Genomic DNA, 16613 nt, shown 5'->3' with positions numbered 1-16613 from the left:
TTTTCAGTGATAACCTTGCTTAGAAATATGTTCAACGCAGCATGAATAATTCACTTACCTCTTCAACATTTCTTATATCATTGGAATATGGAAGACAAATCATATGCATTCCTGGAGGCTCAATCTGACCGCTGGCACTAATTATTTCATCCTGGATTCAAAGAAATTAGAAAATAATACAAAAATAAAGAATGCAAAAGATATTAAAATATTAAAAGGAAACAAAGCAATATAATTTTAGAAATTGAGAAAACTAGAAAGGGACTCTTCAAGCTAAGAGATAACGTTATTACTTGAAGCAATTTCTACTTAAAAATTACATACAGAATATATTGCTGAATTAGTATTGAAATTGTATAAAATCCAAAAAGAAAATATAATTAGTGCATAAAGAACTGCAACAAAGCATTGGTAAGATACAGAGAACTAACCCCAGTTTGGTTTGCAGGATCAGATTATGGATATTCACTAGAATGATGATCTGAATGGAACGAAAGATAAAATATTTTCCAAAAATACCCTTTCAAAATCAGGTTTTTTACTTTGATTTTATTCTTTAAAATTTCTTTCTAGGAATATATTTTTAAAAATAAATAAATAAATTTTAGGAATGGAGACTGTCCCCATTAGAAACCTTACTGGAGAGTGGAGAAGCCACATTTCTTCTATCTGCCTGCCAGAAATAATAAAGGTCATCACTGTAGAGAAAGTTTGTTGCATCAATGAGCATGATTTGCAAGCTTAGACCACTAAATCTAGAGATTTTGTCACCAAGTTGCAAGATCTGCAAGCTCAGATCACGATCAGCATGTTGGTCACAAGGTCAGACCACCAACACCAGAGATATTACTGCTGATTTGCACAATCTGCAAGACGAGCATGCTATGCGAGCTTAGATCACCAATGCCAAGATTTTCTCAAATTATAAACTGCATGCCAGCCATGATCCCGCGGCGCCATAGCTCCTCAAGGGAGAAGTTCATCACTAGGGAGACAGGTTCTTGCATCACTGTTTGTTTCTGACTAGCCATGATTTTGACAATGGCAACACCTGTAAGGGCAATGTGGGAAGGGGAGATTCCATGGTATGGATAAGAATTCCAACCCATCTGGACCGGAATTGCAATTTTGCCACTAGGAATTATTTTTCCATTTGGAATTGAATTTGGAATTTTGTGTTGCCACCAAACGGAGGAATGGGAATTAGGGCCTGATTTTTTATCCCATTCCGGTCCTGATTCCAAAAGCCAAATGAGGGGTAATTCTAGTGAATTTAGGAATGTGTAATAAATGTAGATTAATACTAGGAGAAAGCTTAACCATATAACATGAATTGAAATTACTAATATTGTACAGTTGGGGAAATAGAGATCCTATAGTTTGGTATGAAATTAGGAAGGAGGAAAAAAAAATTTGATGCAAATAGGTGTAGAAATAAAACAAGAAATTCAGAAATAAAGACTGAGAAGTAGGATAGTGTTTTAGCAACCTTCTTGATTCAAATAACTACTAAATCCGAAAATAATAAAGAAATCACTGACATGAATTTCAGTTCATCAAATAATATAAATTCTAGTCACAACGGCAACTTAAGTGTCAAATCAGTAACTGTCTTGTTGCTGTTTCAGAACTGTAACAGCAGCTTTTTGCTAGCCTCTCGTGCCTTTAGCAGTGAACGAGGGATCGGTAGGCACCGCAACATTGACTCCTCAAAACCCAAGCCTCCAAAACTTCAAACCCTAGCTGATCTTGAGCTGAGCTCTGGGGGGAAATCTTCTCAAAGATTAAATGCCAAAAAGCCTTTGGAAAAGTGGCTGAAGAATCCTATTTATACTAGGTGTAACGGTCTTGGCCCACCTCCAATGAGGTATTGTCTGCTTTGGTCCACTGGCCTCACAAGTTTGTCTAATAAAAGACACTTCACAAAGTTGGACTTCAAACCAACCTTATTAAGCTCAAGATTTCCCTAGTACACATCCAATGTGGGATTGAGACTAAGCCTAAAGCTTCCAAAAGAAGCCAACTCCTATTTTTGCATATAACCCTTCTAAAAGCCACTTATCTTCTAAAGCCCCACTAAAAATAACCACAAAAAATGCCCCTGAAATATTACAAAATGACCCCCAAAGCTAATTTGACAAAAATAAACCCCCTAAAATTACGAAATTACAAAAATACCCCTAGAAGCAGTAAATGACCACACTCGATATAAACAGAAAATTAAATTTATACAGCAGAATTGCATCATTCTCCCCTTCTTAGAAAGGACTCACCTCCATGCGAGTTTGTTATCTTTGTTGCACGGCACATGTTAGGGTCAATCTTCATGAATTCTCATAATCAGGCCTGCCAGCCCATTTTACCAAGAATCTGAAATAAATTCCAGCCCTAGTCTTCACCTCTTGCACATGTATGACATCGTCAATTTTTTTTTTCCTTTTGTTGTTGCTAGAAGTGACTTCGGTGGAGTTTTTGCACTAACACTTTGTATATCACCATGGAATGGGTACAAAAAAATCACATTAAAGATTGATGATATCGGCCTTTAAGAACTCCTATCATCACTAGAGCTGTCAATTTCAGCCTCAGATTGCTCACTTATTTCATTTCTAGCTCCTCTAATAAAATCATATTCATTATCACCATCGTTTCCACAGCCTCGATTTCCCATAACTTGTTCCTGAAGCTGTCCAAACATCTCGACAGTCATGTATCTACATCTGTGGTCCCTATTTGCTCTTCCACCTCTTGCAGCCACGAACCTACAAGCTGAACTTGCTCTGATACCAATATGATGCAAATAGGGGCTTTAATAGAACAAGAAATTCAAATATAAAGACTGAGAATTCAGGATACTGTTTTAGCAACCTTTCTTGACTCAAATAATTACTAAATCCATAAAATAATAAAGAGATGACTGCTGTGAATTTCAGTTCAGAAAATAATATAAATTCTAGTCACAACAGCATCTTAATCCTCAAATCAATACCTGCCTTGGCACTGTTTCAGAACTGTAACAGCGGCTTTTTTCTAGTCTCTCATGCTAAAGCCTTTAGCAGTGATGGAGGAATTGGCAGGCACTGCAGGGTTGACTCCTCAAAATCCCAGCCTCCAAATCTTCAAACCCTAGCTGGTCTTGAGTTGAGCACTGAAGAGAAACCTTCTCAAAGATAAAACGTCAAAAAACCTCTAGGAAAAGTGGCTGAAGACTCCAATTTATACTATATCTGAAGCTTCCAAGGGAAGCTAACTCCTATTTTGCATATAACTCCCCTCTAAAAGCCACTTATCTTCTAAAGCCCCACTAAAAATAACTACAATAAAAAAAATGCCCCTGAAATATTACAAAATGACCCTCCAAAGCGAATTTGACAAAAATAAACCCCCTCCCAAATTTTGAAATTACAAAAACACCCCTAGCGATATATCCACACTTGACATAAACAAAAAATTAAATTTATACTGCAGAATTGCATCAAAATCATACTTAAAAACCAATATAAGGGTCAACTTATTAAAGGAACTGCAGTCTTGATATAACAATCAATTTCATGAGCATTAAGAAGGTTGGATGTTTCGGAAAAAGAATCTTTAAAATTTGAAGGAAAATTGGACAGCATTTAGACTCCATTTGGACTTGAAAAACATACAGGAAAAGAGAAGGCAAGAAATTCAATTTTTCTTGTTTCATTTTCAAGGAAAAAAAGAAAATAGAAAATACAGTAAATCCAATTATGCTTAATTTCTAGATCTAGATCTAGGGCATGCTTTAGATAATTTTTGTTGAATAATTAGGTAATATGGAAGACCTAAACTCAATGATAGGACTCTCCCCCATTTATACAATTCAAATTACCATAATACCCTTACTAACATAACTCCAACACATACTAATAATGATAAATGACCCAATTACCATTAACACTACCCCTCAAGCTGGAGCATATATATCATATGCTCCTAGCTTGTTACAAATGAATTTCACAAAACCACCTCCCAAGGCTTTAGTGAATAAATCAGCAAAATCAAAATCATATTTCACACAAGGGGTTGTAATGAGCTTATGTACAAGTTTATCTCGAACAAAATAGCAAATCAACTTTGAGGTGCTTTGTCCGCTCATGGAAGACTAGGTTGGAGGCAGTATGAATAGTAGTTCGATTATCACATATCCCTCCACATGCTGGAAATGTGGAAAACCTAGTTCTTCCAACATGTTCTTCAACCAAACAAGTTCACATGTAGTGTGAGTCATAGCCCTATACTCTAACTTAGCACTTGAACTGGCCACCACAGTTTGTTTCTTACTCTTCTAAGAAACCAAATTACAACCAAAAAATATACAATATCTAATTGTGGGTCTTCGGTCGGAAGGCAACCCAACCCAATCTGCATCTGTATATCCCTGAATACAAATGTGATCCTAATATAAGAGACCTCTCCTTGGTGCATCTTTGAGATATCTTAAAAGGTGAATTACAGCATCCCAATGACTTGTTTTGGAGAATCAGACTCACAACACTACTTGTGAAATATATATCTGGTCGAGTGACTGTGAGATAATTCAACTTCCCAACAAGCCTCTGATACCATCTTGGATTAAGCAAACAAATCACCCATATCTAGCACTAACTTACTATTGGGATCCATGGGTGTACGATCAGGTTTGGATCCTAACAGCCCAATCTCATCTAAAAGATTAAGAACTTACTTTCTTTGTGAAAAGATCATTCCCATACGAGATCTCAATGCTTATATACCCAAGAATACTTCAATGATCCCAAATCCTTAGCCTGAAATTTAGTATGTAGGAAAAGCTTTAGATCCTAGATGCCTTGATCATCTCCAATAGTCACAGTATCATTCACATACACAATAGGAAAAATCCTACCAAATGGAATATATCGATAAAATACGGAACAATCCATTGCACATTAAAGGCCAAACTCAAGTACAACAACAATGAATCAACCAACTCATGCTCTTGTAAACTGTTTTAAACCATATAATGATTTCTTGAGCGGACACACTAAGTCTAACACCACCCCTAAACAACAAACTTAGGTGGTTGCTCCATATAGACCTCCTCCTGAAGATCACCATGTAAAAAAGCATTCTTCACATCTAACTAATGTAGAGGCTAATTACAAGTAGTGAACAAGGAGATGAACAAAGATACTGAAGCAAGTTTAGAGATTGGAGAGAATGTATCTAAACAATCCATACACTTTAGTATATCCCTTAACAACAAGGCAGACCTTCAATTGAGCCAAGGAACCATCTAGGATTCTTCACAATACACACCCAATGAGCACCAACCACAAACTTATCAAAAGGTAGAGGTACCAACCCCCAAGTATCACTATCTTGTAGAGCATGCATCTTTTCAATCATTGCATTCCTTCACCCAGAATGGGATAGAGCTTTAGAAATAGATTTTGGAGAAGCAACAGAAGACAATATACTAACAAAACAGTAATATAAGGATGAAAAGAAATCATAAAAAGAAAAATTAGAGATTGGATGTTGAGTACAACTACGTTTTCCTTTTTCAAACAACAATGGGAGGATCAACATCGGGGGAAATAGGATCATTTGATGAAGGAAGGAGTAGAAGTAGAAGGAGGCTCCTCCCTTGAGTTGTCATGTGTATAGCTGCAAATTGAGATGATCCAAGTGATGAGAAGGACTCAAACTAGATGAAGATGCAAGAGGATTGGGTGCAAATATTTAGGTTAGGATCTAGAACGCAAGGTAGAGGAAGGGACTCATTTAAGATCAACAGAACTCAAAGAATCATAATATTGAGTAGAATAAAAAAAAGGTGACATCAACAAAGACAAAAAAATCGATGTAAAGTAGGGCTCTAACGTCAATATTCCTTTTGAGTATAGGAATACCCCAAAAAAATACATTTGATAGCACAATGAGCCAACTTATCCTTTCCTGAAGTTAATTGATGGACAAAAGATATACAACTGAATATACGAGGTGGAAGGGAGAACAAAGAAGCCTTAGGGAAGATAATCGAATGTGGGATTAAACTACCAAGGACATAGTATGGCCATTTATTAATGAGAGAGGAAGCAATGAGCACATCACTCCAAAAAACTTTGGGGGCATTCATTTGATACGATAGGGTATGAGTGACTTTGAGAACATGCCTACTTTTCCATTCTGCAGCTCCATTTTGTTGTGGAGCGTTGGCACAAGATGACTAATGGATCATACCAAAAATAGTCGTATAGGTACTGAATTGGGTACTAAAGCACTCATTAACATTATCACTATGAAGTATCTTGACTGGCATATCAAATTGAGTCTTCATTTGAGAATGGAAGGCATAAAAAGGTATTAAACAACTCAAAACAATCTTTCATTAAATACAACCAAGTCATCCTAGAGTAGTCATTGACAAATATAAGAAAGTATCGGAACTCCAATTTCGACGTAACACGACTATGACCCCAAACATTAAAATGGACAAGCATGAAAGGACTATCAGCCTATTTTTTGACTCGAGAAGCAAAGGGAACATGATGATGTTTTCCCAACTGACAAGACTCACACTAAAGACTAACACAGTACTCAATGAAGGAACTAGCTATTTCAATTTGTCCATGGATGGATGATCCACGCGACAATGGATTTGAAGTGGTGTAGCAAGGGCAGTGCAGGCTATGGAACAAGAGAGTGACTCAAAGTAGTAAAGTCCATGAGCCTCACAAACTATGCCAAGGTAGGAATATGTTTCAATTTTTTTATTCTGCATTTCATTTATCTTCCATGTTTCTTAATCTCACAATCATATTTGAATATTTTTCACTTATAACAATATTTTAAGACAAAGAGACTATATGATGGAAAACTGATTTGTGCACTCCTTGATCCAAATGGACCCGTAAGACAAGTTTAATCTTTCAGAATTCTGGAAAATTTCAGTTCCCAAGTATTACTAGAAACTTGACTGGTTATTTGAAAACGCAAGAACTTTATTCATCAAGAAAGCATAGGAGTATAAATTTCAACCTCTAATGGAAGGAATTGCCAATTTCCGAGGCATTGACTTTTTGACAATAAATAATTTTAGACCATGTTTTTTCTGTGTATTTTTTTTTTCTAAAACTAAATATGGAGTTTTATGGGTGTGAATTTTGCAAAAAATCTCAAACAAAATCTCAGCCCCAATCAAATCGCATCCAAGCCAATATTGAAACCAAAATCAACCCTAGTTATTGCATCTGGTCATTGTATATTCAAGCCTTAATAAATCCTTACATAATATAAAACATTAATATAAAAATAAATCCTGACCCTTAAACTGCCTATTCACAACAATTGATTTTGAGAAAAGAGCTTAAAGACTTAAAAGCCCGTCAATAATTCTGTTAAAAGTTTAGATGCTATTAATGGTATATCGTCATTTTACATATGTGAGGTATATCATAAACAAAGTGGGAGACCTAATTATTGTGTAGTTTCTACAAGAAACATTCTTTCCTTCTCTCTATCTTTCAACTAGGCATCAGAGCAAGGATCCTAAAACCCTAAAGTTGTCACCACCATTCACATGATTTCTCATGCCCCTATCATACTCAGCACAATCCTGTCTCATCCTTCCTCTATCATCATCGAAACTCTCACAGGAAACCTCTCGTCACTGCCACTCTAATCAGATGTAGTTCTTGACTATTTCTAAAAAATCAGCCCATCTCTTCTCAGTGGGTGCAGATTTACATAATTTAAAAAGCTAGAGTGCAGCTGCCAATGCATGTGTCCTCTCAGGCAGGTTATATAAAGTGGTGTAAGGAGAGTGCTTTGCCCCTCTTTTCAGTGTAATAAGAATGATTTTTTAATAGACATCCTTTCCAACTATCAAAGTTTAGAACCCTGAACCCCATTCTTTTTCTATGAGATGGGAACTAAGGTAATGAGCGAATTGGTTTCTTACTAGCTTCGGCTTTATAGGAATAATCTATAGCTTCTTTGCAACCTAACAGCCCAATACCATGCACCAGTGCGTGAAGACCCCTCTAGCCACGTTTTTCACCCAGGCTTGTTTCATTTGGCCTAGCAAGTTTTCATAGCTCTTGGGTATCCATGTTTTTTTTCCTGGAGATTGAATCTCCATGTTTATGTTTGTTCATAATAGAGCTCTGTAATGAGTTTAATTGTATAAGAAGTTTGCCTCCACCAACATGCTGTTTGTGATCATGCTTGGTTGTTAGCAACATCCTGAAACAGCAGCCCTTAAGACAGCCTGCACTATAAGTCCAAAGAGAAGCCAAATACCATACCCTGTCCCAAAGAAGCCCAATTGATCTTCCCAGAAAAAATTATAGCATTACTTTCCAGCTAAATTTCCATAACACAGAAAAGAGAAGACACTTCCAAAGCCTCTTAACATCCTTGCCCTTCCCAAAACCAGTAAAAGTTAGTCAAGAGCTCCTTCATCAACAAAATAAAACCCCTTGCTGTCTCTCTTCTCCAATGCTCTCCAATCCATCCCTCCCAATGGGCACCTTAGGCTCTTTTTTTCATGCAAAATTGGAGTTTTCTAGAGTTGAGGTTTTTTCTTGGAGGTAACGACGGTGATCTAAGGGTCTAGAATTGCCTGAAAATTCATCTAAAATCAGAAAGAGTGTAAATGAAAAAGATGGCCACTGTCATCAGGGCAAATATTGGTGAAAAAATGAAAATTAGGTGACTGGGGGCAAGCAACAATTGACCCTAGCACCTGGCACCAGCATGCACTAATGCCTTTCCTGTTATATCCTCTTTTTTACTGTGAATTAATTTATACCTTATGCTTCCCCACACAGCCTACTTACGAAATTAGATTAAAGCAAACCTCGTTTCACTTAAGTTGTGTTCAAAATACCCTTGCAATGCTCAATTATTCAAAAAATAAGTTATTGATGGATTTGGGCTCAAAAATCAGACAATTGATCTGGGTACTCATAGTAAAAATGGGCAGGAGAAATTGTGGGCAAACATGAGGTGCCTATATACCCAGCCAAAAATAATATCAGCTAAATGTGAAGTTATCAAATGGACCTGATTTTAAAGACAAGCGTAGGTACATGAAGGTTATTGAGAAAGTTATTTATGTGATTGGTGCTAGATCAGACACATCCTTCGCTGTCTCTCAAAAGTTCTTTTGCTAGAGGTCACTGTACAGGTGTAATAGAACCTTTAATACTGTGGGGTAATTTGATGTCGAATATACTGGTTTAGTTGAAGATTGAAGCTCTACTATCTGTACCATTGTTCATGGAAATCTTGTGGAGCCTCACTGCACCACCATGAGCCTCCTCACAGCGCTGCCCCTTAAGCCATTGTCGCCACGTGAACCTATCATCAGCTGGTGCAGGTCAATTTCTATCTTGCCTTGCGACGTTTGATCTGAGGGTGGATATAGTCTCTGCCGAGCCCCGACCTTATGCCAACAAGCTCAGATCTAGTGTCGTGAAGTTAGATCTCCCTCGCGAACTTCTTCAACAAGACAGATGCTCCTCTATTATCAAAGATTCAATTGAGTTAGCCTCCTTTGATTTCAGATCTAGCATCCTCCGGCACTGTAGCCATCTGCCCCCTGCATGCTGCTTCCCCTCATTTGCCTCTCTTTTTCCATTACATTGGGTTACCTGGTTGTTTTAGGGTTTAGACTATCAATGACCTTGTTATAGCGGGGCTTTAGCACTGGCCACCCTAAAAAGGATCACTGCGATGTCAAGGGAAACAATCTTCAGATCAAAGACATTATAGAAAAATCGGACTTAGTTACAATGAGGGAGACCTTGGCCGCAGATGAGATCTGTTAAAGCTTGATATACATTGTTAGCTCACAACCTAAATGCACTTAATCTTTTAGGTAAAGTGGTAATCTAACATGGTATTAGAGCTAGGTTACCAAGAGATCTTAGGTTCAATCTTGCTGCCTGTGTTTATTGTGTGGTGGTTAAAAATTATTGTATTCCCTATCATGGGTGTTATTTATCGTGTGTTTATCTCTCCACGTGCTGTCGAGCTGCACATGTGGCAGAGTGTAAGAAGCTTGACATACATTGTTGGCCCATAACCTACCAGCCTAAGCTTTTAGGCAAAGTGGTAATTTAACAATATCTTTCTCTATTATTTTTCACATTATTTTTGTAAAAAAGATCTTTGTGATGCCAAGGGAAACAATACTTGGAACAAAGAAATCTTAGAAAAATCGGTTGGTGAGATCTTCTTGCCCGCTGGTGAGATCTTCCTCAACTATTAGTTACATAAATTTTTTTGTAATATTACTGGCTTAACTTGTTTGTATTTCATCAATTTGTTCTTATCTTGCTGATTGGTAGATTTAGGTTTTTATGTTTTTTGTTTTGTAGAATTAAACACACACATTTGACTTCACTTGTTTTGGACCTCAAGACAAAAATCAATTGCAAATCTTGAATTCTACAAAAAAAAAATTTCAAAATTACAATTGCATGAGTCTGGATTTAAGTCTTGCATAGATTCACACGTTAAACTTGCATGCTTTAGATTTTAGGTTCATTGAGATGTATGTGTGATTTCTAGATCTAGGGCGTGCTTTAGATAATTGTGAACTAGACATAGGGTAGGGTATTTAGTAGACTAATTAGTTTAGTTTTAGTGTGTAGATTGTGTGCGTATTTTGTTCTTGTTTTACTGAATTTGCGAAAACAGTTTGCATCTTTCAATTAGTTTTTTACTTTTATCAATAATGAAATGGTTGATACTTATGTGACACAAGTTGCCCTAAATCATTTTACACACAGCCGGTCCCAAGCCCAAATAGAGGAGTAGGGTTGCGTTATGTAACTGACAACCAACATAAAACTTGTTAGATCTTTATAACATGAATCCTTACCAAATATTGTGGGGCATCCCCTACAAGTGACGTGTTGCACTTATACCACCTCGTCTTAGATAAAAACCTCGAAACACAATTTTGGGAAGATATGGATAGTATTATACAAGGGATAGCAAGGTCTGAAAAAAAAAATTTCATAGGAGCTTATTTGAATGGACACATTGGAAAATAAAATGTAGGTTATGAGAGGATGCATGTAGGCCAAGGGTATAGAGATAAAAATGAGGCCGGTGAGACGATTTCAGATTTTGCCATGTCCTACGATTTGGTTATATTGAATACCTACTTTATAAAAAGAGAAGAACACTATATAACTTTTAAAAGTGATCAAAATAAAAGCCAAGTAGATTTCTTCTTAAGTAGGAAGGAGGATCGTCTAAAGTAATTTAGGTGAAAGTTTAGCTGCACAACAAAGTCTTAGCATTCAATATATATATATATATATATATATATATATATATATATATGTTACACACACTAAAAAATCAACACAAGGACTAAGTGGTGGAGCTTGAAGAGAGAAAATATTTTCAAAAATAAAATGATCAAAGAGAGCGATTGAACAATACTCGATAAAGTAGATGCAGGCACTGTATGGAATAGAATGGCTAACTCTATCACAAAGATAGAAAATGAGATTTTAGGTGAATCCAAATACTCAAGTAGGAGAGAAAGTTGGTGATGGGATCAAGATGTCCAAAAGGCTATCAAAGGAAAAAAAAAAAATTGGTATAAAACATGGCAGAGTTGTAGGAATATAGGAAACCTTGCAAAGTACAAAGCGGCAAGAAAATTGCAAAGAAAGGCCAATAGTGAAGCTAAACATAGACCTTATGATAAATTTATATCATAGAGTAAATGCAAAAGAAGGAGAAGGGACAATTATAAACTAGCTAGAGCTAGAGAAAGAAAATGCGAAGATTTAGGTAATTCAAAATACATAAAGGATGAGAATGATAAAGTCTAACTAAAGAAGAAGGCATAAAAGAGAGGTGGTGGAGATACTTTAATAAGTTTAATAAAAACCAAACTGAAAACTTGAACTTTGAAGTGACAAATGAGGAAAAGACTAAAAATGAGAGATTTATTCACAAAATTAGAGTCACTAAAGTTAAGATGGCTTTAAAAAAATGAAAAGTCAGAAATCTATAGGACTAGATAACATACCAATTGAAGTTCGGAAATGTTTAGGAGATAAAATAAGTATATAGTTAACTAGTCTATTTAGCATTATTATAAAAACCAAGAAAAAGGTCGTAGGAATGCAGAAAAAGCATGTTACTATCCACAAAATTAGGATTATAAGCCATTCAATGAAACTGCGGGATAGGGTAATTGAATAAAAAATTAGACTAGAAACAAGGGTCTCAAAGAATCAATTTGGTTTTAAGCCTGGGAGATCAACAACAGAAGTTATTTATCTGTTAAGAAGATCAATGGAAAAGTTTGGACAAAAGAAGAGAGACTTACATATGGCTTTTATTGACCTGGAGAAAGCCTATGATAAAGTACCTAGGGAAATTCTATGATGGGTTTTAGAAAAGAATGAAGTTTGTAGTAGATATACTGAGGTCATTAAGGATACGTATGATAGAGCAACAACTAGCATTAGGGCTGTAGGAGGAAAGTCTAGAGAATTTCCAATCACAAAATAGGTGTACATCAAGGTTCTAATTTAAGCCCTTATCAATTTGCTTTATTGATTGATGAACTCACTAGAAATATCCAAAACAAGATCCCTTGGTGCATGTCATTTGCAAATAATATTGTCTTGATTAATGAAAGGAGTGGTGTGGAATCTAAGTTAGAATTTTGGAAAATCGCTTTAGAGACTAAAAGTTTAGGATAAGCAGAAATAAGAAAAAATATATAAAATGTAATTTCAATAACGTAAGGAGGAGAATTTGAGATAAGAGTAAACTTGATAATCAAGAAATTAATAGCAATAGTAGACTTCAAAATCATGGATGTATTATACAAGCAGAAGGAGAAATTGAAGAGGAAGCGATACATAGACTTAAAGCTAGACGGATAAAATGGAGGAGTGTGTCAAGCATGTTGTGTGATCACTATATACCCTTAAAATAAGGAAATTCTATAAGATGGCTATAAGGCCAGCCATGCTTTATGAATCAGAATATTGGGAAACTAAGAAACAACATGTACAAAAAGTAAAAGTTGTCAAAATGTGAATGTTAATATGGATGAGTGGTATAACATTAAAAGATATACGCAATAAGCTAGACATAGCATCGGTCGAAGACAAGATAAGGAGGGGCGGCTAGATGGTTTGGGCCTTTGAAATGCAGGCCAAGCAGCACACTTGTAAGGAGTGAATTAGTTACGGTTTCTGATATTAAAAAGGGTAGGGGCAGACCTAAAATAACCAACAATGAGGTAGTGAGAAAAGACCTAATAATTCTTAGGTTACGAAGGAAATTACCCATACTTGAGTGAAAATACGAAAAAGGATTCATGTAGTCAACCCCATTTAGTGGAATTTAAGGCTTGTTGTTGTTGTTCATGGTAATCTTGTTTCCACAAAGTTGGCTGAGAAACATTTTTTTAATGTTACCAGGCTAAAAATGTCCTTCATTGCAAGGCTTCCTAGTTAATGGGGAATCCCAACTAGGCACAATTAGATAATGTGCATCAAAAGCTCAACAGGTTGGTACATAGATGTAATAGGAGCTTTTATATCATAAGGTATGCACATGTTGATTGAACTAGTTTAGCTAAGTAGAAATATGTTGAAATGTAAGTCATGTGTTTGTCTATATAAATTTCAATATATTTCATGTTTAGAGTTTTGATGATTTCCAAAACATAATTATTATCCTTATGTTATCACTTTCATATACTCAATTTATCTTGTTGAACAAATACAAGAATTGAAAATTCCTGCTCATGAGATGACTAGCATGACTAGTCATGACACGACGCTTAAGGTGCCATATGCATAGCTGTATCACTTTATTTTTCAACATGCTAACTATGTAATTTCTAATTAGGTTTCTTACTCACGTGCAATAATTTTTTTCTTTAATATTTTATTTGTGGATTCCACTTAATTTAAAATTTACCTCATGTTTTTTTTTTTTTTTGGTCAAAAAGGTTAAAAAGATACTTCGTCTCTAAAATATTAAACTCATTGGATACAATTTGAATCGACTTATATCTCCTAATTATCTATCTGCCTAAATTTTTTGAACATATTCTATGGTATATTTATTGCAAATTTAAACTGAGATTTTGTCTTGTATTCTCTTTGGAAAGTAATTAGAGTGTTAAACTCATAGCTGACTTACCAGAATTAGGAGAGCTGAATATTCTCTTGACAACGTATGTTTCTTCTTGTTGATTTTTAAATTGCTATTGGGAGAATTGAAGCAGCTGAACACTCTCCTCACCTACACACCGTTCATGCTCATTATACTTCATCTCTGACAAGTTGACTTCTCAAATGGAAATGTTTTTTAAATGATCATAATTTATCTTATTGAACAAATGCAAAAATTGAAAAAAAAAAAATTCCAACTCATGAGATGACTAGCCAAACTAATGACCCTTAATTGCAAGATCTTCTCTCACTCACATGCAATAATTATTCTCCTTAATACTTATACATGGACCCAATTTAAGCCAAACTTTAATTCATGTTTTTTTTTGTTAAAAAAAGTTAAAATATTCTTAGTCTCAAGTCTTAAATTCATCGGAAACAATTCGAATTGACATTCATCGGAAAGTATCTCCTAATTTATTATTCATTGGCTGAATTTTTTGAATTGATTCTATGATATATTTATTGCAAGTTTAGATTGAGATTCTATCTTGCATTCTCTTTGGAAAGAAATTTGAAGACTCATATTTGACTTATGAAAATTAGGAAAGCTGAATATTCTCTTGACAGGGTATGTTTCTCTAAATCTTGATGACTTTTGAATTTCTATTGTGAGAATTGAAGCAACTGAACACTCTCATCTCCTATACACAGTTCATAAACCTTGTTAGATTACCACTTTACCAAAAAAGCTTAAGCTATTAAGTTTTGGAGTGACAATGTATATCAAGTTTTAACACTCCCCCACCACGCATCCCAATAAAACATGGAGAGAGAAACAAACCATAAATAACACCCATTCAAGAGAATATTATAATTTTTAAAAACCACAAAGTAAACATGGAAACAAGACTAGAACCCCAAACCTCCTGGAAACCAGCTCTGATATCATGTTAGATTACCATTTTACCTAAAAGCTTAAGTGCCCGCTTAATTGTGGAAAACATTTTTCATTTTCTATCTAGCTTTTTCAAGGGGACAAAAAAAAATTAAGATTATTTTTCATTTTTACAATATTTGACTACGTATTGAGTTTCTTTAAAATCCACAAAAATCTAAATTCAAAGCCCAAAACCCACATTTTTTTGGAAAATTGAAAAACAAGTTGTCTTTCTTATTTACTGTAAAATGTTGAAATAAAAAGTAAAAATTGTTTTGTACATTTAAACGAACTTCTTATTTCCTACCCTTTTAATATGAATCTTGAAAAACTAAAAGATAATTTAGGGCCGGTTTAGCTGTGGAAACTATTTTCCATTTTTCAAATTTTTACTTTTCCAAAGAATTATAAAAATTTTAAAAGTTCTAAGATTCGTATTTAAAAGGTAGAAAACAAAGAGTTTGCTTAAATGTGCAAAACAATTTTTTTATTTTTCATTTTTAGATTTCAAATAATCACAAAAAAGGACAACTTGCTTTCCAATTTTCCAAATTTTATATAAGGTATTGTTTGAAATCATGCGTTTCGGGGCTTGAATTTGGATTTGCATGGATTTAGAATAAACTCTATGCATAATCCACAAAAATTAAAAGTCCAATATTCGAAACGATGCTCTCGTATGCAAAGTAAGAGTTAGAAAGTTAGAACAACAATCAAAAGGTGTTTTCCAACTTTTCTATAAATTTGGAAAATTGGAAAACAATGTGGCACTTTTGTAATTATTTGAAAATTTAGAAATATAAAATAAAACTATTTTCACAAGTAAATAGTGTCAAATTGCTTGTTGTCGTTCATTTATTTCACAATATGTTATAAAAAATAAAAAATTAGCTAAATATTTGAAACTTTTTGGAAAACAAAAATGGAAAACGAAAATTGTTTTCCACAACTAAATAGACCCGTACAATTTTTATAATTATTTGAAAAACTAAAAAGTGGAAAATGTTTTCCATAACTAAAAGGGCCCTAAGCTATTATGTTGTGGGTCAACAACGTATGTCAAGCATTAAGACACCTTATACTTCAACTCCCTTTGAGAAGTTGGCTTGCTCAAATCAAAATCTTGTTTAAATGATAATGTTTTATTCTTGATTGATTTTGGATCATTCATTGGCCATTGTTTATAGTATTAAAGCAAACTCAATATATTTGTGTGCATCTATGAGACTTTGTGACAAAGCTTATGCGTCTGTTCTATAAAAATCATGCTATCATCACATTGCAAGTAATAATGTGTTTTATGAGAGGACTAAGCACATATTGTAGCTACCACGTTTGTGGATCCTTGTAACTAGCAAGGGGATATGTTCACTAAAGCCATGTTAAACCGATTGCTTTGCCAAGCTGGGGTTGGAGATATTTATGCACCCAAATTTGAGGGAGAGCTTTAAAGAGTAGCATCAATTTTAGTATGCGATTGTATTATATTATGTGCTTAGGGGCATGTT

The 16613-nt window shown here is 34.9% G+C and overlaps 1 protein-coding gene across 4 annotated transcripts in view; it reads right to left on the bottom strand.

Moving 5' to 3' along the window:
* LOC131152416 (ATP-dependent DNA helicase 2 subunit KU70) overlaps positions 1 to 16613 on the bottom strand; it is a 167780-nt gene that overhangs the window by 1768 nt on the left and 149399 nt on the right. For all 4 annotated transcript variants that reach the window (XM_058104283.1, XM_058104282.1, XM_058104285.1 and 1 more), the window contains one exon: positions 59 to 151. In XM_058104283.1, the coding sequence (XP_057960266.1) occupies positions 59 to 151 (93 nt within the window). The remainder of the gene's footprint in view (positions 1 to 58; positions 152 to 16613) is intronic.

The sequence above is a fragment of the Malania oleifera genome, chromosome 3, assembly GCF_029873635.1.
Source record: "Malania oleifera isolate guangnan ecotype guangnan chromosome 3, ASM2987363v1, whole genome shotgun sequence".
Lineage (NCBI taxonomy): Eukaryota > Viridiplantae > Streptophyta > Magnoliopsida > Santalales > Ximeniaceae > Malania > Malania oleifera.
The sequence above is the reverse complement of the archived record's forward strand: the minus strand, read 5'-3'. Positions and strand labels throughout refer to the sequence as shown.